General features: G+C 41.3%; 1 protein-coding gene across 12 annotated transcripts in view; it reads left to right on the forward strand.

Moving 5' to 3' along the window:
* The window catches only part of NF1 (neurofibromin 1), a 248,319-nt gene that overhangs the window by 40,263 nt on the left and 188,751 nt on the right, over positions 1-19,305 (forward strand). For 8 of the 12 annotated variants that reach the window (XM_078154810.1, XM_078154813.1, XM_078154812.1 and 5 more), the window contains exons 2-7: positions 2,148-2,291; positions 4,177-4,272; positions 6,379-6,569; positions 15,853-15,959; positions 18,180-18,247; positions 18,718-18,793. In XM_078154810.1, coding sequence (XP_078010936.1) covers positions 2,148-2,291; positions 4,177-4,272; positions 6,379-6,569; positions 15,853-15,959; positions 18,180-18,247; positions 18,718-18,793 — 682 coding nt within the window. The remainder of the gene's footprint in view (positions 1-2,147; positions 2,292-4,176; positions 4,273-6,378; positions 6,570-15,852; positions 15,960-18,179; positions 18,248-18,717; positions 18,794-19,305) is intronic. The other 4 variants (XM_078154814.1, XM_020963234.2, XM_020963236.2 and 1 more) reach the window with 2 other exon arrangements.

The raw sequence follows: 19,305 nt of genomic DNA on the forward strand, positions 1-19,305 counted from the left end.
TTGCTTTGTACCCTTAGTGCTTTGCTCTGGGCCTGGCACATAGGCGCTTGATAAATCTTGTGTTAAGAGTACCAAATTCAGCAGCATAATAAAAAGCTGCCATATTCAATATATATTCCATGCCGGTTCCTAAACTGATTTATTCATGTGAGTGGGTGTCTAAAGATGACATAATAGATGTTCTTTATTGTCCTTATATCGTTGCTTGTTTTTGGTTTTTAGATGAAACTATTATTAGATGAATTTTAGCAGAATTCATTTTTCCATTTGAGTATAAAGGGCCTGTTAACAACAGAATGAATTACACATAATGGAAAAAATGAATCTTTGACATTTTGAAGAATTTTCTAAGCAGAGCTAGAAACAAACTATCTACTGTTCATATCGCCGTGTGTAAGATCTCAGTTTTGCTTCTTGTGCTGACTCCTCTCATTCTTTGAAATATTTGCATTTTGAGTAGGTATGACTATCAGGCTAGAGCTCTTACTGGTGAAAATCAATGAAATTGAAAGAAAATTAATATTTTGGCCACAATATGACAAGGTAGAAATAGTTTAATTAGTACATTAGAAAACATGTCAAATTTGAAAAGTAAAAAATTCCATCAAATCTGGTAAGCTGTCAACGGTTTAGCAAAGGGTGACAGGTCTACAGACTGTTGTCACTTGTAGTACATTTGAGTTAGTTCACTGGCTCTAAGAATTCAGTTCAACACGCATTTTATTGAGTGCCTACTGTGTGCCATGCACTGGACATAGAATCTTAGCGTTTTGTTTGTAGCAGATCCACTGTTAGAAAAAAAGGAAAACATCGATTCTTATAAGCAAGCTTTCTGGGTGCACCCATTTTAATGTGGACAATGTTAGTTCTTCCCGGTGAAATGGGTTTGGAATTTTGAGGATGAAAAAAGGGCTTAATTGTGTAACTTGTGTGGATGTGGCACTCTCAAGTTAGCAAAGAGCTCTGATCATCTTCTCATTTGAGCCTTAATTCTCTGAGGCATAATAAAGACCATAGGTTTAGAGCTGGCAGGGATCTTAAATTTTAGAGTTTGACAGTCAGTCACCAAGCATTTTTTAAGACCTTTCTCTGTGCCAGGCACTCTGGTAAACAGTAGGAATGCAAATAGAAGTGGAAAGAAAGGCAGTATCTGCCCTTTAGGAGGTGACGGTCTAATGGGGGAAGACCACACGTACAAGGGAGCTGCAGAAGTGAGGGAGAGGTAGGAGGTACCTGGCTCAAGGAGAATGGCAGAGCCAGGCCAGCAGGCAGCCTGCAGAAGGAGGAGGGCCTCTCAGGGAGTCCTCCCTGTGAAGTTGGCCAGGGCTGTCTGCCCATTCACCTCATGAAGTTGCAAGCAGATTTTTGAATCCAGATTTCTTGTTGGTATCTACTCTGTCAGACCATCTTTTATGATGGAAAGTAAAATAATACATAGAGACATTCAGCGACTGACACTGTTCCATTGAATTCCAGTTGAACATGTTGTGTACATGTTGCTTTTCCAGAGTGTTTGTCCGCCCATACGAGCACTTTGTCATGCATACAGGGTACTTGGTTTGTGTGGCCACCAGAGTGGGTGTAGTCACTTAACCTTCAGCTATAGATATGTGATCCTTTAACTTGAGGGCCAGGGTCAAGGGAACTTTTTTCTTATTTTTTAAGGATGGGGATAACTGCAAGTGTTAATAGGCAGCAGAGAAGGTTGCAGTACATAGAGGGTGGGAGGGCAGGGAGAGAGAGAGAATCTGATTGGACGGGCAGCCTGATAGAGGAGAATGGAGGCAGCAGATTCAAGGCCCTTGGTGAGCAGGGTCACCTCTTCATCAGCAACTAGTGAAGGGAAAGAGAATGAGTCAGCATGTGAGGACATGCATGGCCAAGGATTTAGTCTGTTCTGGGGAAATCAAGGCCTTAGTGAGTACAGGAAAATGGTGAGGAAGAGGTCTAAGAACCATGGAAGGTTGTTAGTGATAGAAGAGGAACTGTGGAAGGGAGCTGTCAGAACAGTATTTCAAGTACAGAGAATGGGAGGCTGAAGGGAAGAACTTGTTGGTGGTTTTTTTTCCAAATAAAACTTCATGATTTTCAGTGGCGTTGTAGTTAACCATAATGACCAAGGCTAGCTTAATTTTTTTCCCCTTTAGCTTCCAATTAAAGCTGGACAACAGACTACCCACACCAAAGTCAGCACTGAACACAACAAGGAGTGTCTTATCAACATTTCCAAATACAAGTTTTCTCTGGTTATAAGTGGCCTCACCAATATTTTAAAAAATGTTAACAATATGGTAAGTATTTGATTTACTACCCTTTTTACTGGGGGTATTTTTGAATATTAATCGTGGCATGATTTTGGGAGGACTTTATCCTCTAACTTGTACTGGAGAAAGTGTTTAATAAATTAGCCTGTCTTGTAGGAAAGCACAGATGCAACATATTCTCCCTTCCCCTTTTTTTTCTTTCATGTAAAGTTTTTCATTAGCTTCCTCTATTAACGGTGACCTTCTTGGTGTTGATCAGAACATGGCTTTATGGTGCTGAACTCCTTTATCATGCAACATCTGTATTATAGCTTTTCCTTTAGCTTTCTCCAAATACATAGTTTTATAATTTTTATGGGAGGAGTAATCAAAATTCATTGGATTGTTATTAAAAACTGGCTGGTATCAACCCCCCCCCCAAAAAAAAAGAACATGGATTTAAGAGGCTACTCAAGAACATACAGAGATTTGGTTGCTAACCTTTTCTGAATATATTTTTAAAATCTTTTATTCTCTGGAACTTTAAGCATACACATTTAAAAAATATCAGAGTGGGAGCAAAATCTAGCTTAAATGGATCATGAATGAAATATAATGTTCTAGATTTACAGCACAGTATTGATCTCTATGGGCCCATGGTAGGGTTTCCTTTCTTCACCCTGCAGCCCACACCAGATCCTTCACTAGGCTAAGGCCCTGCTGCCAGGTTAATTGCCTTGATGATGCCACTCCCCTGGTACCCAGTTGATGAAATCGCTCCCTCTGCCCTGCATTCCAGACTTTCTATCAGCCCTTTCTAATCGTATTTCTCCTCAGTCTACAAGAAGACTGTGCTGCTCCCTGGCAGCTGCCCTTTGGCCCTCATTCCCAGCTAGCTCGGTCAGCCTCTTTTCTGGGGCCTGGCCAGTGCTCTCACCTCTCTGGTCAATTCTTTTTGTCTCATTTGCTGCTTCAGCATTTCCTTCCGACCTAACTTGGAACTTTGGAGTTCCGAAAAGCTTCCCCAGGGTATTCCAATCTTACACTTTGGTTATGAATGAACCGGGAAAGATGTGGCGCATATGTGTGAAGGGTTTGGTTTTTTAAGCAAATTCTACGTGTAAAAATCCTAAAATGTGAACCAGATAAATTGGGAGAGTGGTAGTTTTCACTGTTTTCAAGAAAGAATTCACCAAAGATTTTTGTGAACTAATTCACTTCTTGTACATTTACATATGTAACCACGGACTTTTTTTTTAGCGCTGACTCTTTAAGGATCCCTTCTCGTGCTCAAAGCAAGGCATGACTATTATTTTCCCCTTGGGTATGTGTTGTATTGTTTCTGATGATCACCGTCATGTGCTTTTTCCCAGTTAGAATGGAAGCTTTTCAATCACGAGATATCTCTACTCACCGAAACAGGATGGTGAATGGACCCATTTGCTGTTCATTGAGTACTTGTTAGATGAATGAAATTCTCCTGCACATAGGTTGTCATTAGCTAGTCCAAAGAGTGAGACGACTTGAATTTGTAATACTTGGTGGTATTATAGTTTATTGCAGTGAAAGATTTTATCTTTGTTACCTGTGTGAGTAAAAATGGGATTAAATATAAGGTGCTGATGTCAGGATTCCAGGTTAGATATGTGCCTAGGCCAAAATGGGACTGATTTTGTAAACACAAACAGGAAGAAAATCTTAGGGTTACAGAATGGGTGATTCTTTTAAATACCGACATTATTATTAGCCTGTAGTTGTCTTTTGTTAGAACTGAGAGAAAATGAGTAGTTTTCACTTTTGACATAATATTTAAACCCAGCCCTCCAGAGATAATTTTGCTTGATTGAACATCTCATCTTTTAGACTTGGTAGAGTAGGTAGGCAGGGGAGAGTCATCATTAAAATTCAGTGCTCCAAATGTTTTTCCTTTCAGAGAATATTTGGAGAAGCTGCTGAAAAGAATTTATATCTCTCTCAGTTAATTATTTTGGATACACTGGAAAAATGCCTTGCTGGGGTAAGTGATTTGGTAAGTCTTGTGAATTTGCTCTTGAAATTGATCACCTACATTCAAATGTGTCAGGTGCGTGTGCAGAGAAAAGTGATATATCTTTGTACTTAGGAAACTTTAATTGCACTTAAATTTTGTTAACTGAATTGATCAGGCCATGCATTTAATGTGTGTAATGGGAAATAATTTTCCTGTCTTTAGCACATTAATTAGGTAATTGCTGCTTTCTTCATATGCTTAGAATACTTACCAGGGTTAGCAGAACAAAAATGTGACCTACTTTTCTCCTCTTTTTAAAAAAGACTCTTGCCTTTTGGGAAAGATTTTATGAAGATGTGAGCATTTTATTTAATTAATTTTTGGAAAAGATGAGTTTGTTTATTATATTTTAACAGAATGGCAAAGATGACTATAAACATTAAATTTTTCACTATGATCTTGTTAAAAATCTATACAAATAAGTTATTTTATTAGTATTCAAAATCATTATGGACACAGTTAACTATTTTTGTTTACATTTGGGTGGAAGGTCAATTAATTTCTACTTTGAGGATATCGACATTTTTTATTACCGTAGGGAAATAGGATTTAAAGCAATCTATATAATTTACTTCTCTCTCAAATTGGCAATCAGCAGGTTTAGAAAAGGGGCCAGCCTTTTAAAAAAATTTTTTTTAATTTAAAGCTTCTTATTTATGCTATCATTTCTCAATATGGAGTTGGAGTGGAGGAGGAGTAGACTAGGAGATGGGATGGGAAAGCCACACAGCTTTGCACCTTCTTAAATTAGTGCTTCTCAAGGTGTGCCTTTCTACTTAATTGGGTACATCTGTGTTTAATGAAACTTATTTTTAATGTGGGTTATTATAATGTAGTGAATTCTTGGTTTACAAAACACTTTCCTGAGTTAGGTAAAGAAAAACAAGTCTAAAGCTAACTAGGACTTTTGGCTGATCCTTTATTTAGAATTTTCTCTTCACTAGCCACTCTGAGTAAGCATATATATTCAGTAGGTATGAGCCAGTGGATACAAACTTCAAAAAACTATGGCCAGTGTTATTGACTGATCCATGACACTTTGTCCTGTGAATGTCTGTGTAGTAATGCACATGTCTGTGATTTCATCAGTGTAGTAAACTGAGCCTTAATCTGCCATGACACCGTGGGGGAGCCCATGTGTGAGTTAGAACCTTAGCGAGGTGCCTGGGAGCATGGGGAGGTTGTGCCTTGCTCAGGGTTCCTTCCCTAAGTGCTGTGTGACAAAGACGGTGCTGGAATCCTGGTCTTCCTGGCTCTGATCATTGTACGGTGCTGCCTCATGTCTTGGGGGCAGCTTAATGGAAATGGAAACAGATGTGTGATGCATCTTGGATATATGTTACTTAAGAACTTTTAATTTACATGTTTAAAGAGCATTAGTTTGCTTTGTTGAATTTCCTTAAAATACCCCAGTGAGCTGTGAAATACTTTGAGATTTGCCTTTGTAGATGGAGACATGCTTGAAAGCAAGTTGAGGCAGTTTCTTTAAAACTGAGCCAAATGTTATCAAGACACTGTGGTTAGTAATGATGTACTGAGGGAATACTTGAAACTAGGCTTAGGTTAGCCAGATGACAGAGACCACAACTCCCTGGTCTTCCCTTGGATAATTTGATGAGCTCTCTTGGAGAAATCTCAAAGTATTGGTCCTTGTGCCAGACAGGCATTCTTAGTTCCCAAATTTCCGTTTGGACGACTGAAAGGGATTAATTCACGTTGGAGTCGATGCTTCCATCACTTAACAGTTTCTTAGTAATAGGTTAACTCATCTTAGCTTGAATTGTAACATTTTCATCTTGCTCTGATAGGGATTGAATTACAGCTGGCAGCAGAATAAGAATGAAAAGGATAATTTTATTCTCTCCTACTTGTGTGAATTTGGGGAATGATCTCATGGGACTTCATCAATAACCATTTGGGCAGTGATGGCCTAGGGTCTGGATGCTGTGGAGGTCTTGGCTCAGATGGGTGCTTGCCAGTGGTTCTACCAAAGGTCCTGAGCCATCTCTGTTCCACGTCGTCTCTGTGCTAGGGTGTTTTTACTACGTGGAAATTTAAACAGGTCAAGTCTTGCTCTTATTTCAGCAGCCAAAGGACACGATGAGGTTAGATGAAACAATGTTGGTCAAGCAGTTGCTGCCAGAAATTTGCCATTTCATCCACACCTATCGGGAAGGGAATCAGCACGCGGCTGAACTTAGGAGCTCTGCCTCTGGTGTCCTCTTCTCCCTCAGCTGTAATCACTTCAACGCCGTCTTCAGTCGTATTTCTACCAGGTGAGTGTGCGGAGCAATTCGGGCTTCAAACAGAGATGAATAAAGTGCGTGGTGCATCTTCACAGAAGGCTAGCTCTAATCTAAAGTCATTCAATTCAGCAAACATTTATTAATCACCTACTGTGTGCCAGGTACAAAGACAACAGAGCAATAGCTCCTGCCTTCAGGGAGCTTCTGTTCTACAGGAAGATGACAACATGTACACAGAGAAGTAAATACTAAGTATACATAAAATCAGTACAAAGTACCTTTATGGGTGGGTGGGTGGAGGCACTAACAATTGGGACGATTAGGGAAAGCATCTGGAAGGCCATGGTGCTTGGATTGAGTCTTGAAGACGATGTTTAGGCTCTCAAAAGGCAGCAGTGAGGAGACAGCATTCCAGGCTGGGGTACAGCCTGTTATGGGCCTGTTCAGCTGGTCCATTGAGGGTGTATAAGAGTGTAGTGTGGGAGGGGGTTCTGGAGCCAGATAGGAAAGGATGTTAAAGGCCAAATGGAGAAGTTTCTATTTTATCTTAGAGGCAATAAATAGAAAATACTCTGAGATTTTTGAGCGGGGGAATAGTATGTCCAGACAGTTGTGAATTTAATTTGAATAGTGACAAACTTTTTATACAAGAATTCAGTTTCTTTTCTCAAGTTAATATTGCTGCTTTGGTGCTGTGGTCATTTTTTGCCTACATGTGAGAATTTTTAGGGGGAAAGAACAATGGAAACATCAATTATATCCACATAGTCACAATGGAGACTGTAGAATATTTGTAAATATTGGGTTTGATTCTAAATTGTTTTTTTAAAATATATTCCACTTAATTAAAATAAGACAACCAGATGGAATTGATGTGAGGGTAATAGTCATTTTAAATGATATTCAGTGGTCTGTATTCCTCAGAAGCTCCCGAGTAAGCCCTCACCTGCCTGAATTCCTCAGGGAATGAATGAGTTGTTTGGAACAGCTGTTTTCTTGCGTGCATGAAATTCATTTGATCCCTTATTGATACCTCTTGGAATCTCAGCTTCTTTTCAGGCTCAATTCAGGTGCCTTCACCCATGGAAAGCCTTTCCTGCATCCCCTTAGGTGCCTGAGCTCTTAGATATTTTGAGTATCTCCTCAGTAGAATGGAAGCTTACATTCATGGGGGCAGGGACTAGCTTACCATTTAGCACAATGCCTTGCACCAAAGAGATAACTCAATAAATGCTCTTGAATTGAATTTCCTTGGATAGCTGACCTTTCTGTATTAGGATTTTATTTGACCTTTTCTAAACTATAGCATACTTTTCTATACTTTTTTGGTCATTTACAATATAACTAACTTCTGGATGAGAGAAGTCATTATTAGCGTCAATTATTGAGTTGTTTCAGAAGATGATGTAGAGTAAAGGTTCTTAATGTGTAGTTGGTGAGTTTATTTTTAAAATAAATTTTGATAACTATTTTAATCCCATTGATTTCCATTGTAAATCATGTATTTCATTTTTATGTGTTTAAAAACACTCTTCAGAGAAGAAATGGATCTGTTGGCTTCTCTACCAACCTGCCGCCAAAGGGGTCCAATACACAGCAGAAGTGGAGAAGCCCTGGTCTCGGACAAAGGGTTGAGGGTGGTATTACCAGCGGTGACCTGGACTCGTTTGATTAAGTCTTTGATGCTAGCTTGTTTTTCAGTCACTGACTTCCTTCTTGTTGGAATCTTAAGTGAAGCATGTGAAGAGGGTGTGATCTGGGCACTCTAAGGACCCTTGTTCCTCCAGACTAACAAGAATCAGAAGCACATTCGTAATTCACTGTTGGAGGATGTTTTTAAGTTTGCAAAGCATTCTCTCTTCCAGACATGTGGAAGCTTAGCTGGGCACCCGACTAGGGGCTTGGGTGAGATTAGTTAATCCGAGATAAAGCAGTTTTCTCTTCAGTAGTTTTGTTCTCCTCTGGAAAGAGTTAGCTTCATAGTTGCTTTTATTGATGTCTGACTTGTTAAGACCAATCAGAATGTCTTCTGAGATGTTGATATCATTAACACAGAGGGCTAGACCACCTTTCTTGACTTTCTCCTGTTACTCTAAAATGTCATTTATTTCCCTTTAACTCCTGTCCCCTTGATTGAACCCTGCCCCCTATCCAAGAACAGCATCTCAAGCGATCCAGGTGACTCTGCCTGCCATTGGTGTCAGCCTTTCTGCCATAAGGACTGCCCCGGCCTCCTTCTTGCCATAGCAGGAAGGTCCACTTCCTTGTCGTTCAAGCTCAGTCCAAAGTTTTGCGCTCAGTCCGAAGCCTTCTGTGCTTCTGTGTATCTGACACTTCTTGTGACCCCATTTGGGGTTTTCCTGACAAAGATACTGGAGTGGTTTGCCATGAGTACTTATATGATAGATTAATGTTCTCTTAGGAACTATATTCTCTTAATTTTTTTTCCAATTTTCTCTTAAAATTATAAACTAGAAATAACATTTCAACATAGAGAAGAACACAAAGAACTGTATATAAAATCATCGACATGTTACCTACAGCTTGCTTTTTAAAAAGTGTGTATTAAATTGAACAAGGGAAGAGCAGCCATGATAATTGCCAGAACAGTAGCAGTGGTTGAGTATGGAAGGTTGCCTTTGGGGTCAGGAAGACCCAGGTTCGAGTCCTGCCCCTGACGTCTATGCCTCTGAGACCATGAACAAAAGTCACTTAGCCTAATGTTGCCCCAGGCAGCCCACTAAGATTGAAATGACCAGTGGCCCCTGCTCTTCAGCAGGGAAGGGAGTTTCTGCCCTGGGAGTTCCTTGTGCTGCTCAAATCCTAGGTCCTTTCTCCCAAGAGGTTGTTGAATATTCTGTGTAATAATTCTGAGCCATTGACTGAATTGAGGATGATAAAACATATTCTCAGACAACAGCTCCTTTTACTCAGGATAAGTTGTCTAACAATCAAGTGGCTTTGCTTTTATCAGCCAAACATAGACTTCACAGCTGATATCACCTTGAAGGTACAAAAAGATAAGAGAACCAGTAAAAATCCACGTGTTATCTTGTGTACTATAAGCAACAAGTAAAGATATAACACTTTGGAGACCTCTAGGGTGACTTTTTTAGTCAACTACAGATTGTCTTTGAAGGGAGTCTGTATGTATGCTTTGCATACAGAAGAGTAATCGATTTGTGTTTTTATTCTTCTTAAGCTTAGAGTCACTTGATTCACTAGCACCGGTTACAGGACTTGGCAGCATTTCTACAATAGAATGAGTTTCCCAGCACTGGGAGAACTGTCTGGGGATGAGCATGTTCAGCATTGGCCTGACTTTAGCCTGATAGAAGAAGCTGTCGCAGGGCCACCTCTTACTTTGAAATGCCAAGAGGCAGTGCCGTTCACTCCACTGTATTTGCATATTAAACAATCTTTTGCCCTTTCAGTTAATATTGGGTGAGAGAGAAGGGGCGTCTTCTGATCTTGTCGTGGAGAAACATTCACACAAAACATGGCTCAAGTATGTTCATTGCAGAGCCAGAACTAGGATTTTTTTCTCCTGGGGCAAGCAGTGCAAATCTCACCGGAGGCAAATGGCATGAAAAGCACCCTCAGTTTGGATGTGTGTGTGTGTGTGTGTGTGTGTGTGTGTGTGTATGTGTATGTATGTGGGTGGGGGGGGTTGTCTCCATCCGTCCTTCCTTCCATCCCAGGAAACCTGATGGAAACACTGCTGCACCACATTCCTCCCCTCCTCCAAGGAGTCCAGTGCTTGGGTAACTTCTTGTTCAGACTAAATAATTCTTCTCATTACCTGGGTGCTTAGTTACTATTTCTTCAAGTTGGCCATCCAGGAAGGTTGAGGACTGAGGGGAGGGGGTGGAGTGACAACACTTAACAGCAAACAGATGTTTTGGGGGAGGGGAAAGAAAGAGGGCTAGACTCTAACAATCACCCCCTCCCCTTTCCCTTAAGGGTCATTGAGTTCAACTCTCATTTTATAGAGGAGGAGAGAGAGGTACAGGGTCAGCATCAGCAGGGACTAGACTCCAGTTCCCATGGTACCCACTCTAGCACTCTTCCATCTAGACTGTGGATATTGTTCTCTTTCAGGGGCATATGGGTGTGGAGATAAGAACAGCCCTGCTAGAGCAGTGGTCCATGGTCCTATGACTCAGAACATGGAAGGAATGGTTCTTTGCAGCCACACTTGACCCCCAACCATACCCTACTGATTCCTCTGCAGCTTGGGAGGACAAAGCTTCATGGTAAAGAAAAGTCCTGGGAAGGAGGGAGAGAGATCCATCCTCAAGGGTTTAGGACCTGGTTTCCCCCCTGCTTAGTTAGTCTAAAGTGAGGCCTCATCTCCCACTACTTTTCTAGATAGAACATGTTGAGAGGCCACAGGGAATTCTAGTGCTTGCCTACAGCAGGCCGGCCAGTTCAGGGCTCAGGACTCCTGAAATGGACCATCTGACTCCGAGCGTGCAGCCCACCAAACTCTCTTTCCTAACTCTCAGGTTCCAGGGCTTGATAAGTTTAGAAAACCATGGAGTACAGAAACTTTTTGGGGCGAGCGCCTTGCTTCTCTTCTCCTACCTCATCCTTATTGCCCCTGAAGAGTCCTCATTCTGCAAGTTAATCCTGGGGTGGGGAGTTTCCTGGCCATGTACATAAAATGACCTATTTCCCTTGGTGTTAAGATGAACTGACCCACTAAGATGCAGAGAGCTAGTGGCTGGCTGAGCCAAGGCTGTGCCTCCTTCCCCCTTGGCTAGGCTAGAGCTGGGCTCCAGCAAGCCGTGGCCAAGGGACAAGCCTGCTGGGGTTTTTACTCTGTGTTATGTCCCGTTACTGGCTTTGCCTGCCCATCTCCCCCTCCCTACCACCAGGCTTCACTCTAGCCTTCTTTAGATGAAGTTAATTGCGTATCTGTGGCCATTTAAGCCCGTCTAGGATGGATTTTTCCCTTTGGACCCTGCTTTGCCCCACCTGCTTTGCCCCCATTCTGATTATAGCTCTAAGAGCAGTTAAGTGGTGTAGTGGATGGAATACCGGGCCTGGGGTCAGGAAGACTCATCTTTCTGAGTTCAAATCCAGCCTCAGACACTAGCTGTGTGACCCTGAGCAAATCACTTAAGTCTGCCTCAGTTTCCCTCATCTGTCAGATGAGCTGGAGAAGGAAATGGCAAACCTTTCCAGTATCTCTAAGGAAACCCCAAACAGGGTTACAAAGAGTTGGCCCTGATTGAATGACTGCACAAAATTACAATTCTAGCAGAAGGCCCTTTGCTCCTTGTCCTTCGATGATTTGGAATCTAAAGAACTTGAACAGAAATTTCCAGTATTTGATCTGAACATTTTCCCATTCGCTGCTGCAGGGCAGAGCAGATTACTGAGCCTCCTTTAGAGAGGGCTTAGAACTTTGCCGCTAGCTGTTCAAACGCCATTAGCTGTTCCGCTTGGTTTGGAGCCTTACTTTGGTGTATTGCTGTCTTCTCTTGGACTATAAGCTGACTGAGGGGAGGGACTGTATCCTTAGTGCCAAGTGTTATAAATGTTTATTGACTGACTGTGGCTTATCTCTTTCAACTTATACACAAATGTTAATTTTTGCTGAAAGTTAAGAACCTTTTTGTAGGTCTGCCCTTCGTTTAGCTCTAGAACCAATGATAAGTCTGGCTCTGGTGGGCATTTAAGGGCAAGGCCCTTTGCAGCCTGGCCTCCCCTTCCTTGGGAGCCTTGTTGGATCTCATTTCCCTCCATACACATTACGGTTGAATCAAGCCAGGTCAGCCCCAGCACTGTCCTTGGAGTCCTGCGCTGCTCGCCAGTCTTAGCACAGGCTGGCCCTCCAAACCTGGAGTTCTCTCTCTCCCACTCTGCCTCTGGCTGAAGTGCCGCCTTCTCCATGAAGCTTTTTCAGACACATCTCTCTGCCTTTGCATTGACCATTCCCATGTCCTCTCCACACTCTGATTTTTGCTTTGCCCAGATTTCTGTGATGCTCTGATCTCATTTTCTGCAGGAAGCCTTTTCGATCTCCCCCAACCCCTCCCACCCCGTTCCCTTCTCAGATCACCTCCTCTTTGTCTTGTATGTACCCAGTTTTTTACTAATTGTCTCTCCTATTAGAACATAAGCTCTTTTTTCCTTGCTTTGTCTGTCCAGCCCTTAGCATAGTGCCTAGGATGTAGTAAGTACTTAATGAATACTGACCCTGGCTGCCCCAGGCAAGAATTGGCAAGAAAATCTGTGTAGCAAAATAAGCTGAAAGTGTGAAAGGGTTCCTTTTGTTTGGATGACATTTTTTCCTTCGTCTTTAGCATCGTTGTGGGGACCTTCCGGTGTACTTTTTAGTTCTTGTAAAAGCCCTCCCTCTGATCATTTCATGTGTTTTGTGGACACCTGCACACGTATGGGGTAGACTGTAGGGTGCGGGAAGCCTGGTGCACAGTTGGTGCTGCATGATGTCTGTGGATTGTTTTCGGTAGCCTTCAGCACTCTGCTGTGTTACGGTTGGGCTTGGCGCTGTACATTCGCTCCCCCCTGCGGAGTCCTTGGGCCGTCCCGCCTTCAGCGTGGCCTCCGAGGCCTCGCTCCTCCATTTCCCTGCTGCCCTCTTTGTGCTCGTTCTCAGGCACTGAGGAGCTTGCTTCCCCTCTGGCTGCCTTTCGTGGCCATTTTCCTTCTGTCTGTCTGTCTCTGCTTTTCTTCTTCCCTTCAGCCTGTCATCTGTTGCTTCTCCCACATGTCTCGGCTTTCAAGCCAAAGGCTGGCCTTTTATAGACATTGCCAGCCAATCAGAATCTTCCTTTTGAGAGGCTTTAAATTTCTGTCTGGGAGCCTGTTGGCAGAATTGGTCGCTCAGAGGCTGAAAATATTTAACTGGTTTCAAATGTTGAACACTCTCAGAACTGTCAGAATTCTTCTAATTGAAGGAATAATAAAATATTGGTAGTTTGAAAATCCTGATGGCACGATAGCTGAGTTTCACTCACAGGGCAGTGCTTGGGTCTGACTTGGTGTTCTGTTGATCCCTCCTCTCCTGTCTGCTTAGGACTCGTCATGATTCTCCCAAGACTGGTTCTGTGCTACCTTTGTCAGTCTGATATCATTATCAGCTTAGTTTAAACAGAGCCCTATGTGACTTCAGGTGTGGAAATCTCATTGTTTGTGAGAATCAACTCAGATGATAGAAATGATAGCCTTAAAGGTGGCAAGCATCCAGGTGGATGGAGACAACTCAGACCTATAAGTTATTATAGAGAATGTGTGGGACTTTTGGTTTAGGGTTAGAGCTCTGCAGGGTAGTTCAGTTCATTTCCTTTCAAAGAAATCATCTTAAAAATCCACAGCTGTCTGTGGCTACATGTGCAATATTTTTGAAAGTGTATACCTTATGTTTTAAAAGTTTTAATCAGTTTAATCAGCTCGCCTATTAATTTAACCTTGTTTACAATGGACCTTTTAAGTTTTATAAACTACACATCTCCCCCTGCCCCCATGGCAATATGGTGAAGGGGTTCCCCTTGAGCTTTTCTTTTGATCTTGCCATTTGTTGCAGATGGCCCCAGGGGTTAACTCGCTCACAGCCTTGCTGATCTTTTGAGCGTTACTAGCCATCAGAGCATATTTGGGGGCCCTTTGGAGCAGCTGTGGTATTTTGGGCATGTAAAGTATAGCATCCCATTCCCAGTAGGGGCTGCTGCATTTTCTCCACATCTGACAGGAAGAGCGGCTGTTGTGTGTAGGACCCATCTGGAAGGAGCAGTGGGCCAGAGCAGAACTGGTTCGAGGGGGGAAAGCTTTGGAGGTCCCTGTTAGCCACAGCAGGTTGGGTGTGACGTCCTCTTAAAGTTCCACGAAGTTGCTGAACCCGACCTGATTAGAGATTGTTGTTCACGTTCTTCAGTGTCTGGGCCTTTTGGCCTTTAGTGCTCTTTTGATGCCTGTTTTGACATAAGCCAGTGCTATCCTCTGGCTCAAAATATCCACCATTATGAAGTATTCGATGTCTCTGATGTCTCTGAGGGCCCAGAATTCTTTTTCTTCACCTGACGTTCTTGCTAGCATTGCTTGATAGCCCCATTGAAAATCCAGTGCAGCCAAGGAAGAGCTTTTAAAATAAGTTGGATCAAGTTAAGTGGATACAGTTTTGCCATACTTTTTCATGTCTTCTGCCTTTTTGATGAAAATGTCTGAATGATCCTGACTTCGCAAGGAATATGAGTTTTCCCTAGGTGACTGACTTACTGATAAGCAAAGTAAAATGAATGGAATGCCTTAAGTGGTAGAAGAACACTTAGTGTGACGAGGACTCAAGGTGTCCTACATCTTTTAGATAGTACATATACATGTACACGTACATGTACACGCACATGTACATATAACATACACATACATATAGACATAGACATATGTATGGCTGTCCTTCGTTCTGGGAGAGGTTCAAAATGACGTCACCATGCTAGAGTCAAGTTTCAGTGTGTCTGAGAATGTTTGACCACAGGTCGGGCACAGATGGTCCATGTGATCGTTTGGGGTGGATTATCTAAATCTGCACATCTGGTGTTTCTTTTGAGCTATTTTAGTTCTGCTTTGCTTATAGAGTACACCACCTTCTCTGACGTGGGCACACCATGCTGAGCCGTCCAGTGCCAGTATCTCCCATGACACACAATCAGTTCCAAAGTTCTTAAGAGAGACCTTCAGAGTGTCTTTGTATTGCTTCTTCTGACCACCTCGTGAATGCTTGCTCTGTGTGAGTTCTCCAGAAAATAGGTTTTTTGACATACATATACATATATACACACATACATATACACATATGCATCCAGATAAGCACACATATTTGGAAACAGGATTAAGTGACTTGCCCAGGGTCACATAGCTAGTAAGTATCTGATGCCGGATTTGAACTTGGGTCCTCTTGACTTCAGGGCTGGTAGTGTATTTTTAAAACTTCAGAATTTCAGTTGTCCATTTAGAAATTACTTAAAGGCTTACTCGGTTTTTGGTTTTTTTTTTTTCCTGAGGGACAGATATTTTCTGTCTATTCATTTCTGAGGTCCAGTAGATGTAATTGTTAATAATTTGGTTAAACTTAAGTTTAGTATTTTAAGTTTATAGTAAAATTTTAGAGAATATTTTATGATGTCATTTAAAGTCATGTACTTGTTACATTTTATAATTACTTTTTCCTATGCTATATGTGAATATTTCAGGTGTTTTAAATCTTTGGGCGTCAGTGTAGGGAAGTGAATCAGAACTCTAGAATATTTGGAGATATTTAGACAGATTGTTTTTTGTTTTTATCTTTCAGGTTACAGGAATTGACTGTTTGTTCAGAAGATAATGTTGATGTCCATGATATAGAATTGTTACAGTACATCAATGTGGATTGTGCCAAACTGAAGCGGCTCCTGCAGGGTATGTCTAGATGGGCTGCGGCCTACTTGAAGGTAACAGCGTGAGCCAGGAAGAAATAAGCCAGGTGGCACAAGCTGGGTTGAGTCTGAACATGGAAATGAATTTCATAGTCCACTCATTCCAAGTCATTGTTTGTGCATATGACGTAATGAAATGGCTTATCGAAGTTGCAATTCATTCTTGATGCTCTTGGGAAAGTAACTGATCCCTTATGAGATAGAAGCATCTGTACTGGGAGCATTGCATGTGTTTCACTGTGGTATTTGCTTTGATTAAAATAATGAGACTGCAAAATGTAGACTCTTTCGTTTTTCTGGATCTAACGGTCCTGAGGACAGTTCCTAGTCATTGAATTACTAATTTTTCAGGCACTATTGATCTTAGGGAAGCCAATTGTTAGTTGAATTAAACAAGTTCAATGCAGAACAAAACCCAGGAAGGAGATTGTGATCTTGAGTCAGGCATCTTGGTGTCTGTTTTTACTTCTTTTGCTGACTCATGTCTTTGAATTGATCACTAGGTCACTTAACCTTTTGGTGCCTAAGCTTTCTTGGGTATAGAGTGAGAAACTGTAATGTCATGTGGCTTTATTTTGTGACTTAATCAGTGTGTACAAAGCTTTTGAAAAATTATAACTAAGGTGTCCATTCAGAATAACTTTTTTACTCACATATTCCCATATCTTGGGAATAGGATAGAAAAATACATCTTTGTTTCAGAGTAGGTATGGCTAGTGTTAGTTACCAAGAATTTCTATAAACTGGCTGTCACAGTCCTCTTCAAACCTTGCTATTTAGATTAATAAAGGAATGGCTTAGAATCATAATTTCCATAAGTGAATTTCATCTTATAGTACAATATTAAATCTTAGATTAAATTAAAAACAAAATCCTTGTTAATTCATCACCTATTTCTGTTTTTGTTTTACTTGTTTCTTAACAAGAATTTTTTTTCATAAAAGCTCATATTTATGTATTTGTAAGTTTTGCAAAGTGCTTTCTCTGCATCATTTCACTTGTCCCTCACACAACCCTATGAAGTAGGTGTTCCTGTTCTCTCTTACAGACTGGGAGATCCTAAGTGACTTGTCCAGGGGATAGAGCTAATAAGAGACACTCAGGATTTGAATCCAGGCTTCTGGCTTTTGTCCAGAAATCCGTTGGTCATACCAGGCCACCTGTCTATATCAAAGATAATTTTCAACATGTGATTTAAAAGTCAATTATTTCATTACCCCACAGCTTAATTCATGCAAAGACTTTGGAAATTTTCTTTAAGATATGGTTAAAATGCATGAACTGAATTACTAGATCTGTAAATGGGCCAACTGTCTCTATACTGACTAGCTATGAGTCAAGATTTATGAATCTTTCATGAGAATGTGCTGTCAGCTGCACTTTGTTCAAAAGTAATAATTCTCCTCCCCTTTTGCCCTCATTAGAGCAATAGCAAAAATAATTTACAACCACCTCAAAAATGGTCAAGATAATATTCTTTCTAGGTTAAATATTGATCTCTTGCCTGTGTCTCAATACAGAATTTTATTGGCAGACAGCAGCTGAGTTTTGTATCTTCTGTGAGATAGATTGCTGTCTTTCTAGTTGAAATTTCTGAGACCAGCCATATCCATTTGCTTTTGGACAAAGGGGTTTTATTGGGAACTTAGAGCCAGTTGCCAACTGTTCAGTGGAACTAGTGTTGCTTGTAATTTATGATACTTCCCAACTAGTTATTGGTTTTTAAGAAATAAGTGTTGCCTCCTCAGCTCAGGTGTCTGTTGTAGTCATCTTTCCTAGAACTAGGTTACTGCTCTTAGGAGTCCTTCATGGGAAGGAGCCAAGTTTATTGGGTGGATGAACTCCTTCAGTTCATCTGTAAAACACGACACCATTTCCACGTCCCTATGGTCATGCTGGATGTGCGTCTGCTGCCATTTTAAACTTTACTGTGGGATGAAGTGGAGGATGAGGGTGAGGCCAGAGCAGGAACTCCTTAGGTACAGGAGGCCCACGTATTCTTTGGCTCTAAGCTGGGATAACTGAGGTAGCAGGGAAGTCTTCTTTTCCAGGGTCTGTAGTTTCTTGTCAAAGAGATTAGCATGGTGTAGCTTGTTATCAGAGGTGGCCTATGGGTGACTGCAAAAATAAAACTAGCTTTTCTCTTAAATGTACGGATACATTTACATACAAATTAATATATGTATATAATTTTTTCCCACAGAAACTGTATTTAAATTTAAAGCCTTAAAGAAGGTAGCTCAGCTAGCAGTTATAAATAGCCTAGAAAAGGTAAATGTTTTTCTTTTCTTACATATTTATTGCTTAAATTGCTTGTTGAATTTCATCTTAAGTTTTGCTGATGCTTTTGTTTAGATGTTTGAAATGATAGTAATTACTACATGAATTATTTTAAAGAAAGGAGAACATTGTTCTTATGGAACATTGCAGGAGTTAGGTTTTCCTTTTGGTTCTCTCTTCCTGTATCACTTCCCTGTTTACAGGGTTTGCCCTGCCCCCAGAAGAAGGTGGCAACCACCTTGAAGGGCAGGGCCTCTTCTCCCTTTGGTGTTTGTATCACCAGTGCCTGCCACTGTGCCTGGCCCCTGGGGGTGCCTGGGCATTCGTAAATGCTTATTCTATGGGAATAGATTTGTAATACAATGTGACCCATAATACAGCAGTTTTGGTTTTTTTTGTATCCTAAATTGACAAGATCATTACTTTGATGTAAAATTGTGTGTTTTTAAAATTATTATTAGGCATTTTGGAATTGGGTAGAGAACTATCCTGATGAATTTACAAAGCTGTACCAGACTCCCCAGACAGATATGGCTGGTAAGAATAAACTGACTTACTTACTTTTACCCTCTGGGCTTATTTTAGACCAAGGCTGCCATCCTCCAAACCTTAACTTTATTTCTTATGTGTCAGATAAGTCAGAATGGAAACCTGTCTCTCCTTTGCCCTCCCCTTATTTTCCTTTAGGTCATCAGACAAGGGGAAGGTTGAAGTTAAGATTGAACTTTTTATAAATTAGATTCCCTCTTCAGTTGTATCTGTATGTCAGAAAACTGACCTGTTGGAGATCAGTCCTGTAATATGGTGATTGGGCTTTGTGTTCAGAGACCCTGGTTTTGCTTGGAGCCGGGTCCCCATACCTCTTTTTTACACAACAGGATCATACGGCTGAGGATGTAAATAGTCACGTCCCGCTTCCATGAAGAAGGCTGTCAGGCAAATTGCCTTTCTCTGAGTGGGAAGATCTGGCGCCTGTTTGCGCGCTCGTCCCAAACCCAGTCTCACCAAGGGCCCAACAGGAGCATGGTTTTCACACGCAGACCGTGGTC

The sequence above is a fragment of the Phascolarctos cinereus genome, unplaced genomic scaffold (assembly GCF_003287225.1).
Source record: "Phascolarctos cinereus isolate Bilbo 61053 unplaced genomic scaffold, phaCin_HiC Scaffold_5;HRSCAF=322, whole genome shotgun sequence".
Classification (NCBI taxonomy): Eukaryota; Metazoa; Chordata; class Mammalia; order Diprotodontia; family Phascolarctidae; genus Phascolarctos; species Phascolarctos cinereus.